Raw genomic sequence first — 16,420 nt, 5'->3', positions numbered from 1 at the left:
TAAACCAGGTAGTTCCATAGGCGCGCGGGAGTGGGGGTGAAAGCTGCGCAGCCGGCGTGGGCCCCGCGCGTGCGCGCGCGCGCGCCCAATGGTGAAGCCCGCGGACAGTTCCACTGCGCGGGGCCAAAGGGGGGGCCGCGGCAGGCGGCGCTCGTGCCGCAGCTGGACCGGGACCCCGGGCTGCAGCTGGAGCGACGCGCCGGCCGCCCGGTGGGGGTGGAGCCCCGCCTTGGCCCCAGGTAACGCCCAGCCTGGACCCTGCGCCCCAGCCGCAGGGACCGCGAGGACGGAGCGATAGGGGGCGGCAACGGGCTGGGAGAGTAGCGCGAGGACTTCCAGCGAGGCCTCTGCCTGCATCCGCAGGGCCAAAGCTCCCTGTCCCAGGACCCTGAGCCAGAGCCGCTCCTCTCAGCAACCCGCCCGCTAGGTCCAAGGGTGCCCCTGGGAACTACAAGTCCCAGCGTGCCCTGCACCCCGCGCATGCCCCGATTGTAACCCCCGGCTGGTCCTAACCTTCATCTAGGGCCGAGTCTGGGATAGGGAGCTGCAACCCTTGGCCTCGTCGCGTCCGTTCCCTTTTACTAGCGCTCCTTGTGCCAGCCCCTGGGGAGCCAGAGCGTCCTGGGGCCTGCCCTGGAGTGGCTGCGAGTCTGGGGAACAGATCACTGCACCCCAGTGCCGTCGTTACTGCTTTCAGGATGTCGGGGGGATCCAGAGAGAGTCTTTGTTCAAGGTCACACAGCTTCCGTTGCCCGAGGGCCACTAAGCCCAAGTCGAGCTGGTGCTGGAGGTTGGGAGGGCGGTGTGGGCAGGAGGGGGGTGGCAGAAATTTGGTTGGACTCAATCTCCCTGGATCTGCTACGCGCCGCAGTCCTGTAGCCTCGGGTTTGCATCTCTAGATGATGTGGTGATGGTACCTGCTCCCTCCTCTGCAGGCCCTGGGGTTTCCAGTGGTGAGAGCTTCAGGGAAGAGGAAGTCAGAAAGGAGAGCCGCTCCCAGCATCATACCCACAAAGCTCTCACACCCAAGCGCAGACCCAGACCTAGAAAGTCAGGCAGGTACCCTCAGAGATGCACACAGTGAGAGAGAGCTGCTATTGGCTCTCTAAGGTGTGTACTCTCACCCCATTTTACACCTCGTCAAACTGAGCTTCATAGAGGTGGTGACTTCCTCAAGGTCATAGAGCTAATAGGCAAAGCTTAGGGTCCAAGCCCACACAGGCTGGCTTCAGAGGTTCTGGGTTTAATGCCTCCTCAGTATCCTCTAGGAAATGCACAACATTGTTGGCACATACTAAGTGCTCAGTCAATGTCATCTGTCACTAGTGTTATGATGTCCTGATTTTACAAGTCGGAGACTGAGGCAGAGAGAGGCCAAATAAATGACCCATGGTTTTAAAGATGGGGCAAGAGTGCTGCAGACTTGAGCCCCAAACCTGGTGACACCTTTACAGACACACACACACACACCCCCATCTGCACAAGGGTGCTTCTTTTTTAGGTGAGTCAAAGTTTGGGGTTCAGATGTGAGGGTGGTGTATTCAGACCTGTCCTGAGCTGGCTCTACCAGACTGTGCTGTGTGTCCCTGGATGGCTCCTTAATCTCTCTGTTCTGCGTCTGCCTCTTTGGAGGGTTTGAGGAGCCTTGGGAGGAAGGAGTGGGGTACTTCCTGACCCTGAGGGAGGAGGGGGGTGGCAGCCAGCTATTCAGGCTCTTGGATAGGCCAATGGAGCAGTGCATGGCCCCAGCAGGAACAGATGACCCTGCCTTCTTCCTGCCCAAGTAGAATCCCTCCCATCTCCTGCGGAGGAGGCCTGGGGGTGGAAGCTGGAATGTAGCATCCAGGGTTTTGCACTTGGAGCTCTCAGGATTTGAGTCCCTTGGCCGCTTACTCACCCTGTGATCCGGAGCCACCCACTAGTCTCTGATCCTCCAGGGTCTCTCCTCCTGCCCCAGGACCTCTGTGCTTTTATTGAATAGCCCTTGGGAACCCTGTGTTGGCATTTGAGTGGCATGAAGCTTACTTGGAGATTAGCATGTGGTCCCAGATTTACCCCTTGGTAGTTGTATGATGGTAGGTGAGTCATGGTCCTTCTCCCCTGAGTTTCCTCATCTATAAAATGGAGTGAATGCTGGTGCCTAGCTCTTAGGTCATTGGAAAAACCAGTGAACCAATGGCCAGACCTGGACTTGCCCAGACCATGCAGGAGACCCCTGAACCCAAATTTCTCCACAGAACCTCATGGCAGATGCCTGGGCAAGGGTGAGCCACCCCCACCTATGGTTTCTGGAACCCACTGGGCCATACTTCCGGGATCCGTGGCAAGGGGAGTTATTTCCTAAGCCACCTTCCTCATCTGTGTGACGAAAGTAGCAGAACTGGCCTTCAAGTGTGTGGGGTGGGCTGATGAGAATGAGGGATGCAAGAGGTGTGTGGCCACATCCCCACCATGGGGTTCCAAAGCATAAGATTTGTCAGTGAACCTGAGAGGGGATTTCATAGGAGAATCCAGATTTCTGGCTTCTCTGGAAAATCTGGTAAAATTGAGCCTCTTTCCCACTAGTCCAGAGTGATTCTGCATACACTCAGGAAAGTTTTTCAAGTTAGAGGGAGACATGTTATTGGCCTATGGCCCTGGGGAAAACAGGATGAAAGTCAAATCCAGACCCCCTCCCTTGGACCTTTACAACCCAGTGTGGGCTAGGGTAGGGGGAGTCCCCAGGAGATAGCTTTCTGCCATCCTGACACAATGCGATGACAGTTGTGCTGTGTATTGAGGAAGTCAGAGCATACTGTTAACTGTGATGGAGAGAGTTGGCTTTTTAGGTATCTTCTGTAGTAATGCATCATGAACTTGATCTCCTGTGCCTAGAGATCTGCAGACAGTACCATCTTCAGTCATTGTGTTGCTGGCTGCACATCCACAATGCTAAACAACACTTCGATAAACATGTTTGTTCCCCAAACTTCTGGGTTTTTCCATTGACTACCTTTCCTAAAGGGGGATTTCTGACTCTAAGGCAGGGGTGGGCAAACTTTTTGACTCGAGGGCCACAATGGGTTCTTAAACTGGACCGGAGGGCCGGAACAAAAGCATGGATGGAGTGTTTGTGTGAACTAATATAAATTCAAAGTAAACATCATTACATAAAAGGGTACGGTCTTTTTTTTTTAGTTTTATTCATTTCAAACGGGCTGGATCCGGCCCGCGGGCCGTAGTTTGCCCATGGCTGCTCTAAGGGATCAGAAGTCTTTATGGCTTTAAAAGTCTAAAAACATATTCTTTGACAGTAATTTTCTTTAGACTTTTCTGTTGGTTATACTGTACAGGGTTTGTTTTTAAAGAGAGCAAATGTAGCCCTGGCCAGCGTCACTCAGTTGGTTGGGTGACATCCCATGCACCGAAAGGTTGCATGGGACAAGTTGCTGGCTCGATCCCCAGTAGGGGGTGTGCAGAAGGTAGCCGATTGATGTTTTGCTCTCACATCAATGTTTCTCTCCCTTTCCCTTCCTCTATCAAAAAATCAATTTTTAAAAAATATTTAAAAAAATAAACGAGCACATGTACAAAAGCATAAGTAAGTCTATCCTCCTGAACCAGTGGTCTCTTCCAGTTCTCCCTGAGGACAATTGTCAATTTCCTGTATATCCTTCCAGAAATATTCTGCAGATATTGTATATATCTAATTTTAAAATATAAATATTATTATACCCTGTTCAGCATCTTGCTTTCAATTTTCATTTTTTAATTTAGGATTATGAAGTATACCAAAGAAGCATAGGGAACTGCACCACCCACCACCCCATAGCCCACCACACATTATGATTTTGCTCTGGCATTTCTTAGGGCTTTCTTGGAGGTTGCCCAATGTCAGTGGAGCACCATACAGGGGAGTCAGTTATTGATTATATACATACACCATTCTTTGTTTTGTTGTTTTTATCTTTTTTCTTCTTTTTCATACACCATTATTGGGCCTGTTCCCAGCTCTTGGATATTAAGGGTATTACTGATTTTTTCCCCTTAAATAATCAATATGGAGGTAATATCCCACTTTGTATGTCTGCCTGGAGAAGGCATCCAAACAAAGGGAAAAGCTTGGCTTTGGCTTAGTTTCAAATACCCCTGCTCAGCCACACTTCCCTGGTGTGTGACTTGGGGTCGGTCCGCCCCTCTTTGCCCATCTGTAAAATGGGCAGGCTGTAGTAATCCCTCTGTCTCATGGCTAGCTTCTGAGAGTGCAGGCGGAAACTAAAGACTTAGTGGGGCTTTGTTTCCCAATGCCCCTAGGCAAGAAGCAGCTGGAGCGCCCACGACTGCCGCTTGAGCTTCTAATTGTTACCCGCCCCTTTCCCTGACCATGCTGGGGGCGGGGCGGTTAAAAATGTCCCTGTGACGTCAGCGCGCGCGGGACCAATCCCCCTGCAGGCCAGGCGCTAACTTATTTACATGGGTTGCCGGCTATTGGTCCGTTAGGCAAATGCAGGCCGTCCCAGCTTTTTAAGCCGCCGTGTAGTTTTAAAAGATGCGGGGAAGCCAGACCATGATGTCATCGCAGCGCAGTAGCTTGGGGCTGACGTCATATCTGGGGAGGTTGCTGGCCCAAGACTGTAGGGCTTTCCTAACCACTTGGACTGGCCTAAGAGGACGTCTCAGCCTGGTCGAAGATCGGCCCCGTTACAATTCAGTGTCCCAGATGGTGCCCTGTCTCCGAGGAGGGAATCATGACAGTAAGTCTGGGCCGTGGTTCTGTCGGCGGGACCCATTTTTCCAACAGGGAACCAGCCTCAGAGGCGCGACTGGCTCGCGAGTTTGCATAGCAAGTTCGAGTTGCAGCTGATTGGTCTTACCCATCTCCGAGTCTCTGATCTTTAGCCCGGGGGCCCCGCCCCTTGCCTGTGATGGCTACGGTCACTTTAAGAGCGATGGCGAGAGCGAGAAGAGTATTTTTTTATTTAATTTATCAAGATGGCGGCCCATTCATCACGTGCCTAGTCGCGGCGAGTGATTGCCTCTCGGGGCCCCAGCGGGGCGGAGCTCGCAGCTTGGGGCGGGGCTGCCGCGGGCAGCGGCCTGCTACTGTTTGCCCGAACCTCCCGGCGCGCCCCCGCGAGGCCCCCGCCCGCCCTGCGCGCGACCCCGCCGCTTCGAATGTTGTGAATCAAATGTTGGGTTTGTTACATTCCGCTGGCGCCGCGGACAGTTCTTAAAGGGCCAGCCACCGGCAGCTGCGCAAACCTGCCGCGTCCTGCGCCGCCTCTCACTGCCGGAGGGCCTGGGCTGAGAGGCTGAGCGCGCGTGGGCCGCGCGAGGCAGAAGCCAGCGGACGGACAACAAAGAGAGAGGGCCCCGGAAGGAGCCGGACTGCTCCCGGACCGGGGGGTGGGGAGGGAGCACATTGCTCCGCAGGGCGGGGGCTCTTAAAGGGTCCGGGCAGACCCCCCACCCCATCACCGCCCCCTTGCCCGGCTTGGCCGCCCCTGATCGGGAACAAAGGAATCAACGTGTGTCCAGGAGGCTGAAGGTGAGTCGGGGCCAGAGCCCCCAACTCCCGATTTCCGCATCCCTGGGAACTGCTGCCCCCTCCCCTGGGACTGGGGGCAGTGAGATAGCTGGCTCCGCAGGGGTTAATCACGGGCGGTCCGGAGGGGGGCAGCGAGACCTCTAAGATCAGAAACACCCCCTCTCCGAGAGCCCCAATGCCTGGACGAGTCTCCCTTCTCCGGAGTCTGAGCGCTGCGGTTGGAGAGGAAGGAGCCGCCCCCTCCCCCTGCCGCCGCCGCCACTTCCTTTGTTGTTGCTTTTGTCTCACGCGGAGCACATGGTCCGGGATCCTCGACTCTTAAAGTCACAGCGCTCTTGCTCAGACGCCGCAGTCTGGCCTCCCGCCCCCTTGTCCTTCCGAGCGCGGCACAAAGGAGTGAGATGGGGGCGAGGGAGTCCCCTCTCCGGGCGGCGGTCCGCACCTTGACGTCCCATCCCTGGGAGGGGTAGCTGAGGACGCTTCCCATCGCCCCGCAGCCTGCACCTGGCCCGCGTTGGGGGGGCGAGGGGGGGCTGCCGCTCAGGGACACCGGTTTCCTACCCCCCTAATGTGACCGCCTGGATTCTTGCATCCTGTGCCCTCTGATTTCATTCGGGCACTCTGGGAGGGAGAGCTTTCCATCCCCGTTTCACAGCTGTGGCAACTGAGGCTCACAGAAGCGAAGAGATTTCCTTGCGCAAGGTCACCCTAGGAGTCCGGGCTGGAGGCTTCTCATCTCGCTTCGTTAACTCAAGCTTTCAGGCTGACTTTGCTTAATCTGCAAAACGGCACCTGGGCCCCAGTGACAGGACATGGAAGGGACTCCCTAGACCCAGATGGGGGTAGCTGCTGGGGCATGGCAGGTAGGGGTGGGCATGGAGGCAAGGTGTGGTACCTGGTTCCAGGCAAGATTGGGGGTAGGGATGGGGCCCTCAAGATCCGTTTGCACAGACCTCACTGAGAGGACAGCAGAGGAGTGTGGGAAGGCAGAGCAGTTTGGGGTGGCCACCCTTGCTGTTGACCTTGAGCAAGTTGCTAGCTCTCAATCTAAGCCTCTCTCACTTCTCTTTCTCTTCACAATAGGGCAAGTCACAGGCCCCTTCAAGAAAGCTCTCCCGATCTGTAGGGCCTGGAATAGAGAGTTGGGATTAGGTGGTTTTTAGGGTTACTGATGCAACTGGGTCGGGGATTGAAGGAATCTGGGCCCAGGGGCTCAGCCATGACCAGATTTGTCCCTTTCTGGCTTTGTAGCTTAGAGCAAGTTATTTATTTCCTTTCTTTGGGTCTCAGTTTCTTCAACTATGAAGTGGGTGTGTCCCCGCTTTGCTGCCTCTGTTCCTAGTAGGACTTTGGGAATCAGGGGCCCCTCGATTGTCAGCAGGGGTATTCCCTAGGGAGGCATATTTCCCAGCTACCACCTGCAGAGCTTGAAGTGGCCCCTGATTTCTGCTTGGAGGGTGGAGTGGAGGTCAGCCTCTCTTATTTTCTAACTAGAGGCCCAGTGCATGGATTCGTGCACTGGTGGGGGGGTCCCTCAGCCTGGCCTGCACCCTCTCGCAATCTGGGACCCCTTAGAGCAGCGGTTCTCAACCTGAGGGTCGCGACCCCTTTGGGGGTCGAACGACCCTTTCACAGGGGTCGCCTAAGACCATTGGAAAACACATATATAATTACATATTGTTTTTGTGATTAATCACTATGCTTTAATTATGTTCAATTTGTAACAATGAAAATACATCCTGCATATCAGATAGTTACATTACGATTCATAACAGTAGCAAAATTACAGTTATGAAGTAGCAACGAAAATAATTTTATGGTTGGGGGTCACCACAACATGAGGAACTGTATTAAAGGGTCGTGGCATTAGGAAGGTTGAGAACCACTGCCTTAGAGGTGTCAGACTGCAATCCACACAGGCAGTCCAACATCCCCCGAGGGATGTAGCAGTGTGCAGTAGTGCACAGAGCGGTAGGGGGTGGGGAGGAACCCTGAGCCCCCTGAGCCCGGGCTGGGTGCCTCGCTGCTCCCACTGTGGGAGCGCACTGACCACCAGGAGGTAGCTCCTGCGTTGAGCGTCTGCCCCCTGGTGGTCAGTGCATGTCATAGTGACCGGTGGTAATGGTCGCTTAGGCCTTTATATATATATAGATAGTAATTGTTCACACCTAAGCTTTACAAACCACTCTTACCAGGGCCTGTGAGCAGCACTTGCCAGTCCACTGGAGGTGGTCATTAGGCTGTTCCCACTTTACAGATGAAGAAGCTGAGTTTCAGAGAGGAGAAGTGAAATGCCTAAGACCCTGGCTTCAGAAGTCAGGGTGTCCTGTGTCCACAGTTAGAGCCCCTTCTGTCTGCTGCTCTGGGTACTCGGCTCCTTGCTACTTCCCTTTCCTGAGAAGTGGGTGTCTTTGAGGGGCTGGCCACAGAACAGATTCCCATGGGCCTGGGCCTCTGTGGGGTCCACACCCCTGAGCCTTGACGCTGCCCTGACTTCAGCAAGACAGCCTCCCACAAGAGTAACCGTTGAGGCCATTGCCTGGGTCGTGTCCCAGTGCACTTACAACTCCAGCTGACTGGCCTTGGACCTCACCTCTTTGAGCTTCACTGTCCCTACTTCTGAGGGTTGCAGTAAGGGCTGATCAAGATGACAGACACATGGGGAGTATTGTAGTTACTGTTACTCTTTATCAGTGGGACTGGGTTCCCAGCATCTCTGAAGTCAGTGAGAGCAGAGGTTCCCAAACCTATCTGTGTTGTAGAAACTGCTGGAGAATTTGGTACAAAATCTAGGTGCCCTTGTTCCCCAACCCTGTAACGACTCTGACCCAGGAGTCCAGGGGCCTGTTGTTTCCGTTATTTGGAGGTTTCCACTGAGGCTCTCGGCCTTGGCTTGCAAGGCTGGATTGTCAGCGGGAATCAGGGAGGCGGTGTATTTATACGCATGTGTGAGGGTGTGTACTTGACCCACACCAGGGATCGCAAACCCGGTCACCTGTGGTGGGCAGGTGGGGAGTGTTCCTGGGGTGACTCATGCTCCAAGTAAGGGGGGGCCAAGCATAAATGAGGGACCAGTGGAGCCAGATTTTCTGGCCCCTGACCATCCAAAGGCCGGAATCCTGTAGCCTCCCAATTTTGAATTATTGGCACTAGCTTCACGACACCAGACTGGCCTTGGCCCTGGATGGTCGAGTCTCCGGCGTGCATTATTACCACACTAGGCCGGCCAGTAGCAGGAGGCGTGAATTCCAGCCTCTTCCTGGGTGGCCTTGGCAGGACGCTGTCCTGTCAGCTGGAGAAGAGCCTTGCTTGCAGGTTCGTTTTGAGAGTCAGGGCTTCAAAGACCTCACAAAAGAAATGTTTAGCCACTGTTGGCAGGAAGGAGCAGGTGCTGAGGGGACAGTACACTGCTCCCTGGCAGTGTCAACAGGGAGGTATCAAGGATTCTAGGGAGTTCTGTCAAATGGAGAAGGGGCGGTGGGGGCCTTCCTGGGGCAGGAACAGCAGAGGCCTTCAGCTTCGGGGCCTGACAGGTTTCAAAGCTTTCCCTGCGGGGCCTCATCCCAACCTCTGGAGTTAATGAGTGGTCCCCCTAACTTGTCCCACCTGGACCCCTAGTTCCCAGGGAAGGCGCAGACCTGCCACACCCCATTCCTGCACAACTTCCTCCCTTAGGTTCTGGCTTCCTCTTTTTTTCTCTCAGCAAGCCCCACCTCCCACTTGGAGGCTGTGTGAGGCCCCCAGAGCTCATTCCAGACCTACCTGACCAACCAAGGTGGCTGGCCTCTTTCAACGCCTCCTGGGATGCCCTTGGGCTGGACCCCTCCCATGGGTGGCAGGGTGCAGTGAGGGGCTGTGGTCAGCCCACCTCCCAGCCTTGACACTTGGGCAAGTCCCTTCCTCTCTCTCAGCCTCAGCTTTCTCTTCTGTAAAATGGAGCAAACAATACCTTCTTTGAAGAAGTCACACATGGGTAGGCACTGTGGGAATGGGTTATGGAAAGAAACAGGTACAGCCAGGTCTGTACCTAGATGGACCCCAGCGAGAGAAGGAAGGAAGGTGGCCGGGTAGGACCTTGTCACCTGGGGGCAGACTGGGAGCCCCCGAGGACAGGTTCTGGGTCAGAACCTCTTACCTGGCAATAGTGGAAGGAAAACTGGGCCCCACGCCTGATTGGAATCCCCCCTGAGCCAACTAGATAGAAGGAAGGAAACTGGAGTCCCCTCAGGAACTTTGCCTGCCTGGGGACCAGAGCTAGAGCCTCACACCTGAGTGTGCCCTGAGGCCCTACACTACAGGAGCCTTACCGAGCCACCTGGCCCAGGAGCTGGCTGGGTGGCCCTCTGAAACTGCTGCACCCTGAGGGAGCTCGGGCTCATTTTGCAGAGCAGAAGATTGAGGCCTGGGATCCTTGCAGGCCAAGCCTGACCCCGTCTCTCAGCTCTGAGCCCCAGTGCCAAGAAGAGGGCTCAACCCACCCAGAGTCCATGTGCCTGGGGAGCACAGGGGTGGGGGTGGACATTGGTGGCCCCAGAATCAGACAACAGAGGTTTGATTTTTGTCTCCCGGGCCCTTAATGGAACAAGTGGCTGCACTTCTCTATGCTTCAGTTTCTTTCTTTTTGACTCCTAGGGTTGTGAGCCCGGGCCCAGCCCCTCCACCCCTCTGCCACCCCTGATGCGACCATGGGCTCTGGCAGTGACTAGGTGGCCACCCTCCACCCCTGTGGGCCAGCGGCGATTGTCTGCAGGACCCGGTAGCACCCTGGCCCAGCTCCGGGGAAGGTAGGAAGGAACCTCCCAGTCCTGCAGTCCCTGGAGCTCCTGGTACTGGGGCTGTCAGCTTGGGCCGGGGCACAGGGGCCAGGGGTGGGGGCACGGGCCCTGAGCTTTCTTCCTTCCCCAGTGGGTAGTGGCCTTGGCTCCTCTCCATGCTCTGTGAATGAGTGTGTCCCCTCAGTCCTACCCGGGCCTCCTCTCTGTGGTGCAGCCCTGGCCGAGAGGGCCGCCTGCCTGCCCAGGATGAGCGCTTACCCTCCCAGCAGCCTCCGCCCCGACCACCACACCTCCTTGTAGAGGAGCGTCGAGCCTCGGCTCCTGCCGGCGGGAGCCCCCGAATGCTGCACCCAGCCTCCCAACAGAGCCCGTTCATGGTTGATCTCCACGAGCAGGTAGGCAGAACACCCCCTCTCCAGCCCCCCGGCCTCTGGCAAGCCCATCTGTGAAACAGAGGTGACAGAGCCCTGACTTCCCTTTGCTTAACTCCTTGCATGTTTAGGGAGCCATTCTTAGCCCTGCTTTATAGGTTGTAAATTGAGGCCCAGAGAAGGGAAGGGCCAGTCCGGGGCCACACAGTGGATGAGTGGTAGAGCTGGAAGCCCCTCCCAGGCTCCCAGAGGCTCTCTGCCCTTTGGACTGGGGCAGGGGCAGCCAGGTCTGTACCTAGGTAGGCCCCAGCTAGAGAAGAGAGGGCGTGGCCCGGCAGGACTTTCTCACCTGGGGCAGCATCTTATGGCCGGGCTTCCTCCCTTCAATTCCTGGGTTTCTCTCCCTCCACAGGTGCACCAGGGACCTGTCCCTCTGTCCTACACAGTCACCACGGTGACGACCCAAGCCTTCCCCTTGCCTTCAGGCCAGCACATCCCTGCCTGCAGTGCCCAACAGCTCCCAGCATGCTCCGTGATGTTCAGTGGGCAGCATTACCCACTTTGCTGCCTCCCGCCCCCGGTGAGTGAGGGCCTCCACCTCCCACCCCACCCCACCCCCATCCCCACCAAAAGGCCTGTGGCAGAACCACCAAGCTTATGACACCATGCAGGCTGTCAGCGCCTCCCTGGCTCGACCACAACCCTGTACCCCAGTGCCTGCCAGTGGGAGCCCCCAGATGCTCTACCTAGCCTCTCAACAGAGCCCATTTGGGGTAGTAACTGTGGGCCTTAAGAGTGTAGTGTCCTGCCTGCGTGGCCTAGGCCAGGAACCGGCCATCGGTCCAGAGCGCTTCAGTGGGGGCCTGTTGCTGTATGGATGGCCCCTGGCCCTCACCACAAGCATAGGTCCAGCCCAGAAGAACATTTTCCAGCTCCTGCCCCCTCTCTCGGCAGCTGATCCAGGCGTGCACCATGCAGCAGCTCCCTGTGCCCTATCAGGCCTACCCCCACCTCATCTCCAGTGACCACTACATCCTGCACCCCCCACCGCCAGCCCCACACCCCCAGCCTGCTCACATGGCGCCTCTGGGGCAGTTTATATCGCTGCAGACCCAGCACCCGCGTATGGTGAGTCTGGGCGATGGGGCCGATGCTGGAGGAGGTGCACGGGGGCAGGGGTTTCCCTGTTACTGGCTTCAGCTGCCCCACCCCTGCCTCTTGTAGCCCCTGCAGCGGCTGGACAACGACGTGGACCTTCGGGGGGATCAGTACCCCCTGGGGAGCTTCACCTACTCCACCTCGGCCCCAGGCCCGGCCCTCTCCCCATCCGTGCCCCTGCAGTACCTGCCCCACGACCCACTGCACCAAGAGCTGTCCTTCGGTGTGGTGAGTGGCACCCCCCTGCCCCCAGGCTCTGGGGCGATGGGAGCCAGGTACACTGGCTGACCTGTCCCCCTCTCACAGCCCTATTCCCACATGATGCCACGGAGACTGAGCACCCAGAGATACCGCCTGCAACAGCCGCTGCCCCCACCACCACCACCACCACCACCCCCGCCGCCATATTATCCCAGCTTCCTGCCCTACTTCCTGTAAGTACCTGCACATCTGCCCCCAGGGCCATGGTGCTCTATTCTCCTGGGGCCTCCTGTGGTTAGGCACACACAGCTGTGGGGTCCTGGGGCCTCTCAGGTTATCTGCACCCCCAGCAGACCACACACACACACACACCAGCTGGGCTTTCCTCTCCTACAACCTCCTGGGCAAACACTGGGGCCCCAGTGCCTACTGACCTTGACCCCGGACCCCTGCACCTGTCTTCCCTAGCTCAATGCTGCCAATGTCGCCCACAGCAGTGGGGCCCACCATCAGCCTGGATCTCGATGTGGATGACGTGGAGCTGGAGAACTATGAGGTCCCATGGAACCCTGTCCTGGGAGGTGGGGGCTGGGGGACCTCCAGCTCAGGCCACTGCTGACCCCACCCTCCTGCCCGTCTGCAGGCCCTCCTGAGCCTGGCGGAGCGGCTGGGAGATGCCAAGCCTCGAGGCCTCACCAAAGCGGACATCGAGCAGCTTCCAGCCTACCGCTTCAACCCAGACAGCCATCAGTCGGAGCAGACGCTGTGAGTGCTCTGCCCCATCTCCTGCTGAGCACAGATGGGTTGCCAGGGAACCCTTTCCTGGGGAGGGGAGCAGGACTCGTGCTCTGCCATGAGCCTTCCTCAGCCACCCGCGTGGAGGTGACATTTTGTGCCCTCCTCCCAGGTGTGTTGTCTGCTTCAGCGACTTCGAGGCGCGGCAGCTGCTCCGAGTTCTCCCCTGCAACCATGAGTTCCACACCAAGTGTGTGGACAAGTGGTTGAAGGTAATGCAGCCCAGGCCGCTCCCAGGTGGTCCTCGTGTGGTGAGGGAGGAGGGCGGGCTTAGGGGCTTCCCTCCTCATCCTCATCATCATCCAGAAGTTCTGGCTTATTCAGGGGGCTTCATCCCCACCAGGCAGCAGACAGACCTGGATGGGATGGGGACAGGTGCGAGTGGGGTCTGATGTGCCAGCTGTTTCTCCCCTCAGGCCAACCGGACGTGTCCCATTTGCCGGGCCGACGCCTCCGAGGTGCCCAGGGAAGTTGAGTGAGGCCCACAGCTGCCCATGAGAACCCTGCCCGAAGCTCTGGAAACTCAGGGGGGGAGGGGAGGACCCAGTGAGGATGGGGAGATAGGGCCCAGGCCTGTCCCATTGTTCCCACCTGTATATCCAGAGCTGGTGCCAGGGTCAGGCCCAAGAGAAGCCCCTGCAATAAGCCCCTGCATTTGCCAAGCTCCAAAGACTCCGTCCCCAGTCTGCCTGCCAGTCCGCCCACCACGGAGCTGCCTGAGTGTCCCTAATTCAGTCTCCCTCCCGTTGGCCCTCGGTTCCGTCTCCTTTTCTTGACAGCACTGGGACCCCGGGGTCTTGCCCCCATTGTGGCTGGTGGAGATCCTTGGCCCCGGATGGGCAAAGGGGTCACAGTCCTGGGACACTTGGTCTCCTGCACTGAAATAGCATGCCCTCTCCCCAGGTGGCACCGACAGGCATGGACAGACAGTGGCATAAGGCCATTTCCTGAAACCCGGGCCTGGGTTTGACCCCAGTCAGACTCAGGCAGCCAGCCCTACCCAGCCTGCTGTGAGGGGTGGGTCTGGCTCCCCAGAGGACCCTCACCCCAGGCACAACATTCCAGCCACACCCCCGGGCTAGAGGGCCTCAGAGCCAGCAGCCTCCTGTGCAGGGGGGACAGACCCTGAGCCTGGGCAGCACATACCCTGAGGGGCCTGGGCTATGCCAGGGAGCGTGGCCTAGGTTCTGGTAGCCACTGCTCCCTGGCAATGACGGGGTCCAGACCCATGCCCAATTTCCCCTCTGTCATTCTGCATGAACGTGAAGAGTAGCAGTTTTCCTTTATTCATTTGGCCCAAAATCGCGTGTAGGATTTGGGATGTGGATTTTTAAACAATTTGTTTTCTTTTGGTTAAATGGGGGGTATTAGGGACCAACCAGGACTGAGTGCCCAGGGGGCAGGGAATGGTCCAGTGGTGCCGCCTGGTCCACATGCATGTGCGCGGCTGGGGCTGGGCCCGGCGGCCGGCGGTCACAAGCGGAGTTAGGGGTCTGTGCTCAGCTGATAACTGCCATGCACTGTACTGCACACGTCCCCAGAGCCTACCGGGACCGTTTGCTTTTCAGGGCATTTCTCCCCCTCCAGCCAGGGCCTGTCTCCCACCCGCTGGGGCACGTCTCTTCCATGGAAGTCCTAGGAGGACAGGGACCAGGGAGGGCGTGGGCCTCACCTCCAGGGGCCCCCTCCCATCCTGAGCCCTGCCCTCCAAGGTCTGGGGGAGGCCCCCTGTAGGGTCTGGCTGAGCTTCCCTCCCTCTCCCTCCTGGTCCCTTTCCTGTCCTGCCCTCAGCTGAGGTTGCTGCCCAGAACGAACTGCGTGTGGGGCCGGCACATCCTAGCAGGCAGCCCCTGGCGCCTGCTGCCTCAGGGATGCTCCAACCACCCTCGTTCTCTGGCAGCGGCCCTGGCTCCCGCCTCCCCCGGCCTGCCATGGGGCCCCATCAGCCTGGCCCCACCCCCATGGAGAACCCAAAGTCTTACTGTATATAACTCCAGGTGATGTTTCTATATTTATAGCAGTGTCAAAACCCCACGTATTTTACACAGAGAACCATCCTTTCCAACCCCTCCCTTCCCCACCCCGAAAAAGGTTTTCAAAACCCTCCGGTTCCTGGGGCAGGCAGAACAGGCTCTCGGATTGTATAGGCTGCAACAGTGGTTCCAATGAGCAGCTATTGAGGGGGGGTGGGAGGAGAAACAATGTTTTAAAAAATCATTTTAAAAAAGATTTATAAAACAATTATTTAGGATGTTTGTGATTTGCTGACCTTGCTCTAGATGCCATGTTACCAATGATTTCCTGTGGTGGGGGCTTGTTAATGTTTACTCTTATTTACCAACTTCTGGCCTAGGCATGACAGTGGGCAGCATCCCCCAGCCTGGCTGGGCCCAGCACCTGTGTTCTGTGTTAGAAGGGTTTTATATATATATATGTAACTACATATACATATATATATATACACACACATATAAATATATGTAATTTGGGGGGCCTGTTCCTTGCACATTTTACAGTTACCTCATTTTCCCCATGTATGTATTTGAGAAAATGCTAATATATAGAGAAAAAAATGGTTCTTAAAGCTTAAATGTGTGGTTTTTTCCATTCCATTGGATTCACATTGGTTTGTAGCATTTAACATAACTAGTATGTTGTAATATATATATGTGTATACTGATTGAAATTTTTAACAGATTTGTACTTTTTTTAAAATGAAAGTTGCTAGTTCTGCTTGACCAAGTAGTGCAATCATTATTTTTTTTAATATTGTTGCTGATTTCAGAGGGATATTCACTAATAAATGTATGATGTATATCAAGTATTGCCCAAGCTGCCTTTGGCTGCCTGTGTTCTTTTGGTGGGAAGTGGGGGCGGGTGTCATTCTGAGAGTGGGGCGGGGTGGGGATGAGCTGGGCAAAGATTGTGCTTGAGGGTACCTCCTGGTGAGGTCTGCCCGCTGGCTCAGTGGTAACACACACACACACACACACACACACACGCACGCACACACACACACGCAGTGAGGCCGGGGTCTGTTAACAAGGGGGCGGATTCCGTTTAACTGGTGTGAGGAAAGCTTCCCTTTTGATCTCCTGTCATTTAAATTCTGGAGGTAGGTTCTTCAAACATGACTGGGTCAAGGCTCCATCTAGAACTGTTTCAAAGAAGTTCTTTCTGTGTGGTGGTTCTTGGTAGCTCTAGCTCAGTTTTCTGTAGTTTAGCATAATCTCCATGGGAAAATCATTTATCCTGGGATTCTAACTATTTCTGGGATGGAGGCTAGTTGTCAGGGAGCTACAACGGCATCATTTGCCTGGCCTGCGCTCCACACCCACCACCCCAACCTGACCCCACTGAGGCTACGTGGACTGGAGCCCCTCATCCCAGGCTCAGTGGGGACAAGGGCCTGGGAGCCAAGGGGTGGGTGGGATGATGCCCTCTTCCTACCCATGTGGACTGGTGCTGCAGGAAGTAGCACGGTCTGGAGCAGGAGCAGTGGGCTGGGCTCAGAAGACCTGGGGACTTGTGTCTGATGCCATGCTCCGTGGCCTTGGTCAGGGCACTTCTCTTTGAGCCTTTGGGGACAGAGT

The 16,420-nt window shown here is 56.4% G+C and overlaps 1 protein-coding gene across 8 annotated transcripts; it reads left to right on the top strand.

The window, feature by feature from the left end:
- The first annotated feature begins 104 nt into the window (after positions 1 to 104).
- Positions 105 to 15,659, top strand: RNF44 (ring finger protein 44). Of its 8 annotated transcripts, none has more exons than XM_014454445.2 (11): positions 105 to 239; positions 10,160 to 10,311; positions 10,487 to 10,697; positions 11,086 to 11,253; positions 11,628 to 11,801; positions 11,898 to 12,059; positions 12,138 to 12,265; positions 12,501 to 12,588; positions 12,676 to 12,797; positions 12,940 to 13,039; positions 13,244 to 15,659. In XM_014454445.2, the coding sequence occupies exons 2-11, from the start codon at positions 10,205 to 10,207 to the stop codon at positions 13,304 to 13,306; spliced, it is 1,323 nt and encodes a 440-aa protein (XP_014309931.1). In that variant the 5' UTR covers positions 105 to 239; positions 10,160 to 10,204; the 3' UTR covers positions 13,307 to 15,659. The 8 variants fall into 8 exon arrangements, with proteins under 8 accessions (XP_014309931.1, XP_023609470.1, XP_014309916.1 ...); XM_023753702.1 differs by lacking the exon at positions 105 to 239 and adding an exon at positions 4,569 to 4,733 and having other exon boundaries at positions 11,637 to 11,801; XM_014454430.2 differs by lacking the exon at positions 105 to 239 and adding an exon at positions 4,571 to 4,733.
- The last annotated feature ends 761 nt before the right edge of the window (positions 15,660 to 16,420 follow it).

The sequence above is a fragment of the Myotis lucifugus genome, unplaced genomic scaffold (assembly GCF_000147115.1).
Source record: "Myotis lucifugus unplaced genomic scaffold, Myoluc2.0 scaffold_1, whole genome shotgun sequence".
NCBI classification, from domain to species: domain Eukaryota; kingdom Metazoa; phylum Chordata; class Mammalia; order Chiroptera; family Vespertilionidae; genus Myotis; species Myotis lucifugus.
Note: the sequence above shows the minus strand (reverse complement) of the source record. Positions and strands in the feature narration are given on the sequence as shown.

Bases quoted from the DNA above. Each gene is read 5' to 3' on its own strand.
- RNF44 (XM_014454430.2), top strand. The intron at 10,698-11,085 runs GTAGGCAGAACA...CTCCCTCCACAG, and splicing joins TGGTTGATCTCCACGAGCAG to GTGCACCAGGGACCTGTCCC. The intron at 12,589-12,675 runs GTCCCATGGAAC...GCCCGTCTGCAG, and splicing joins TGGAGCTGGAGAACTATGAG to GCCCTCCTGAGCCTGGCGGA.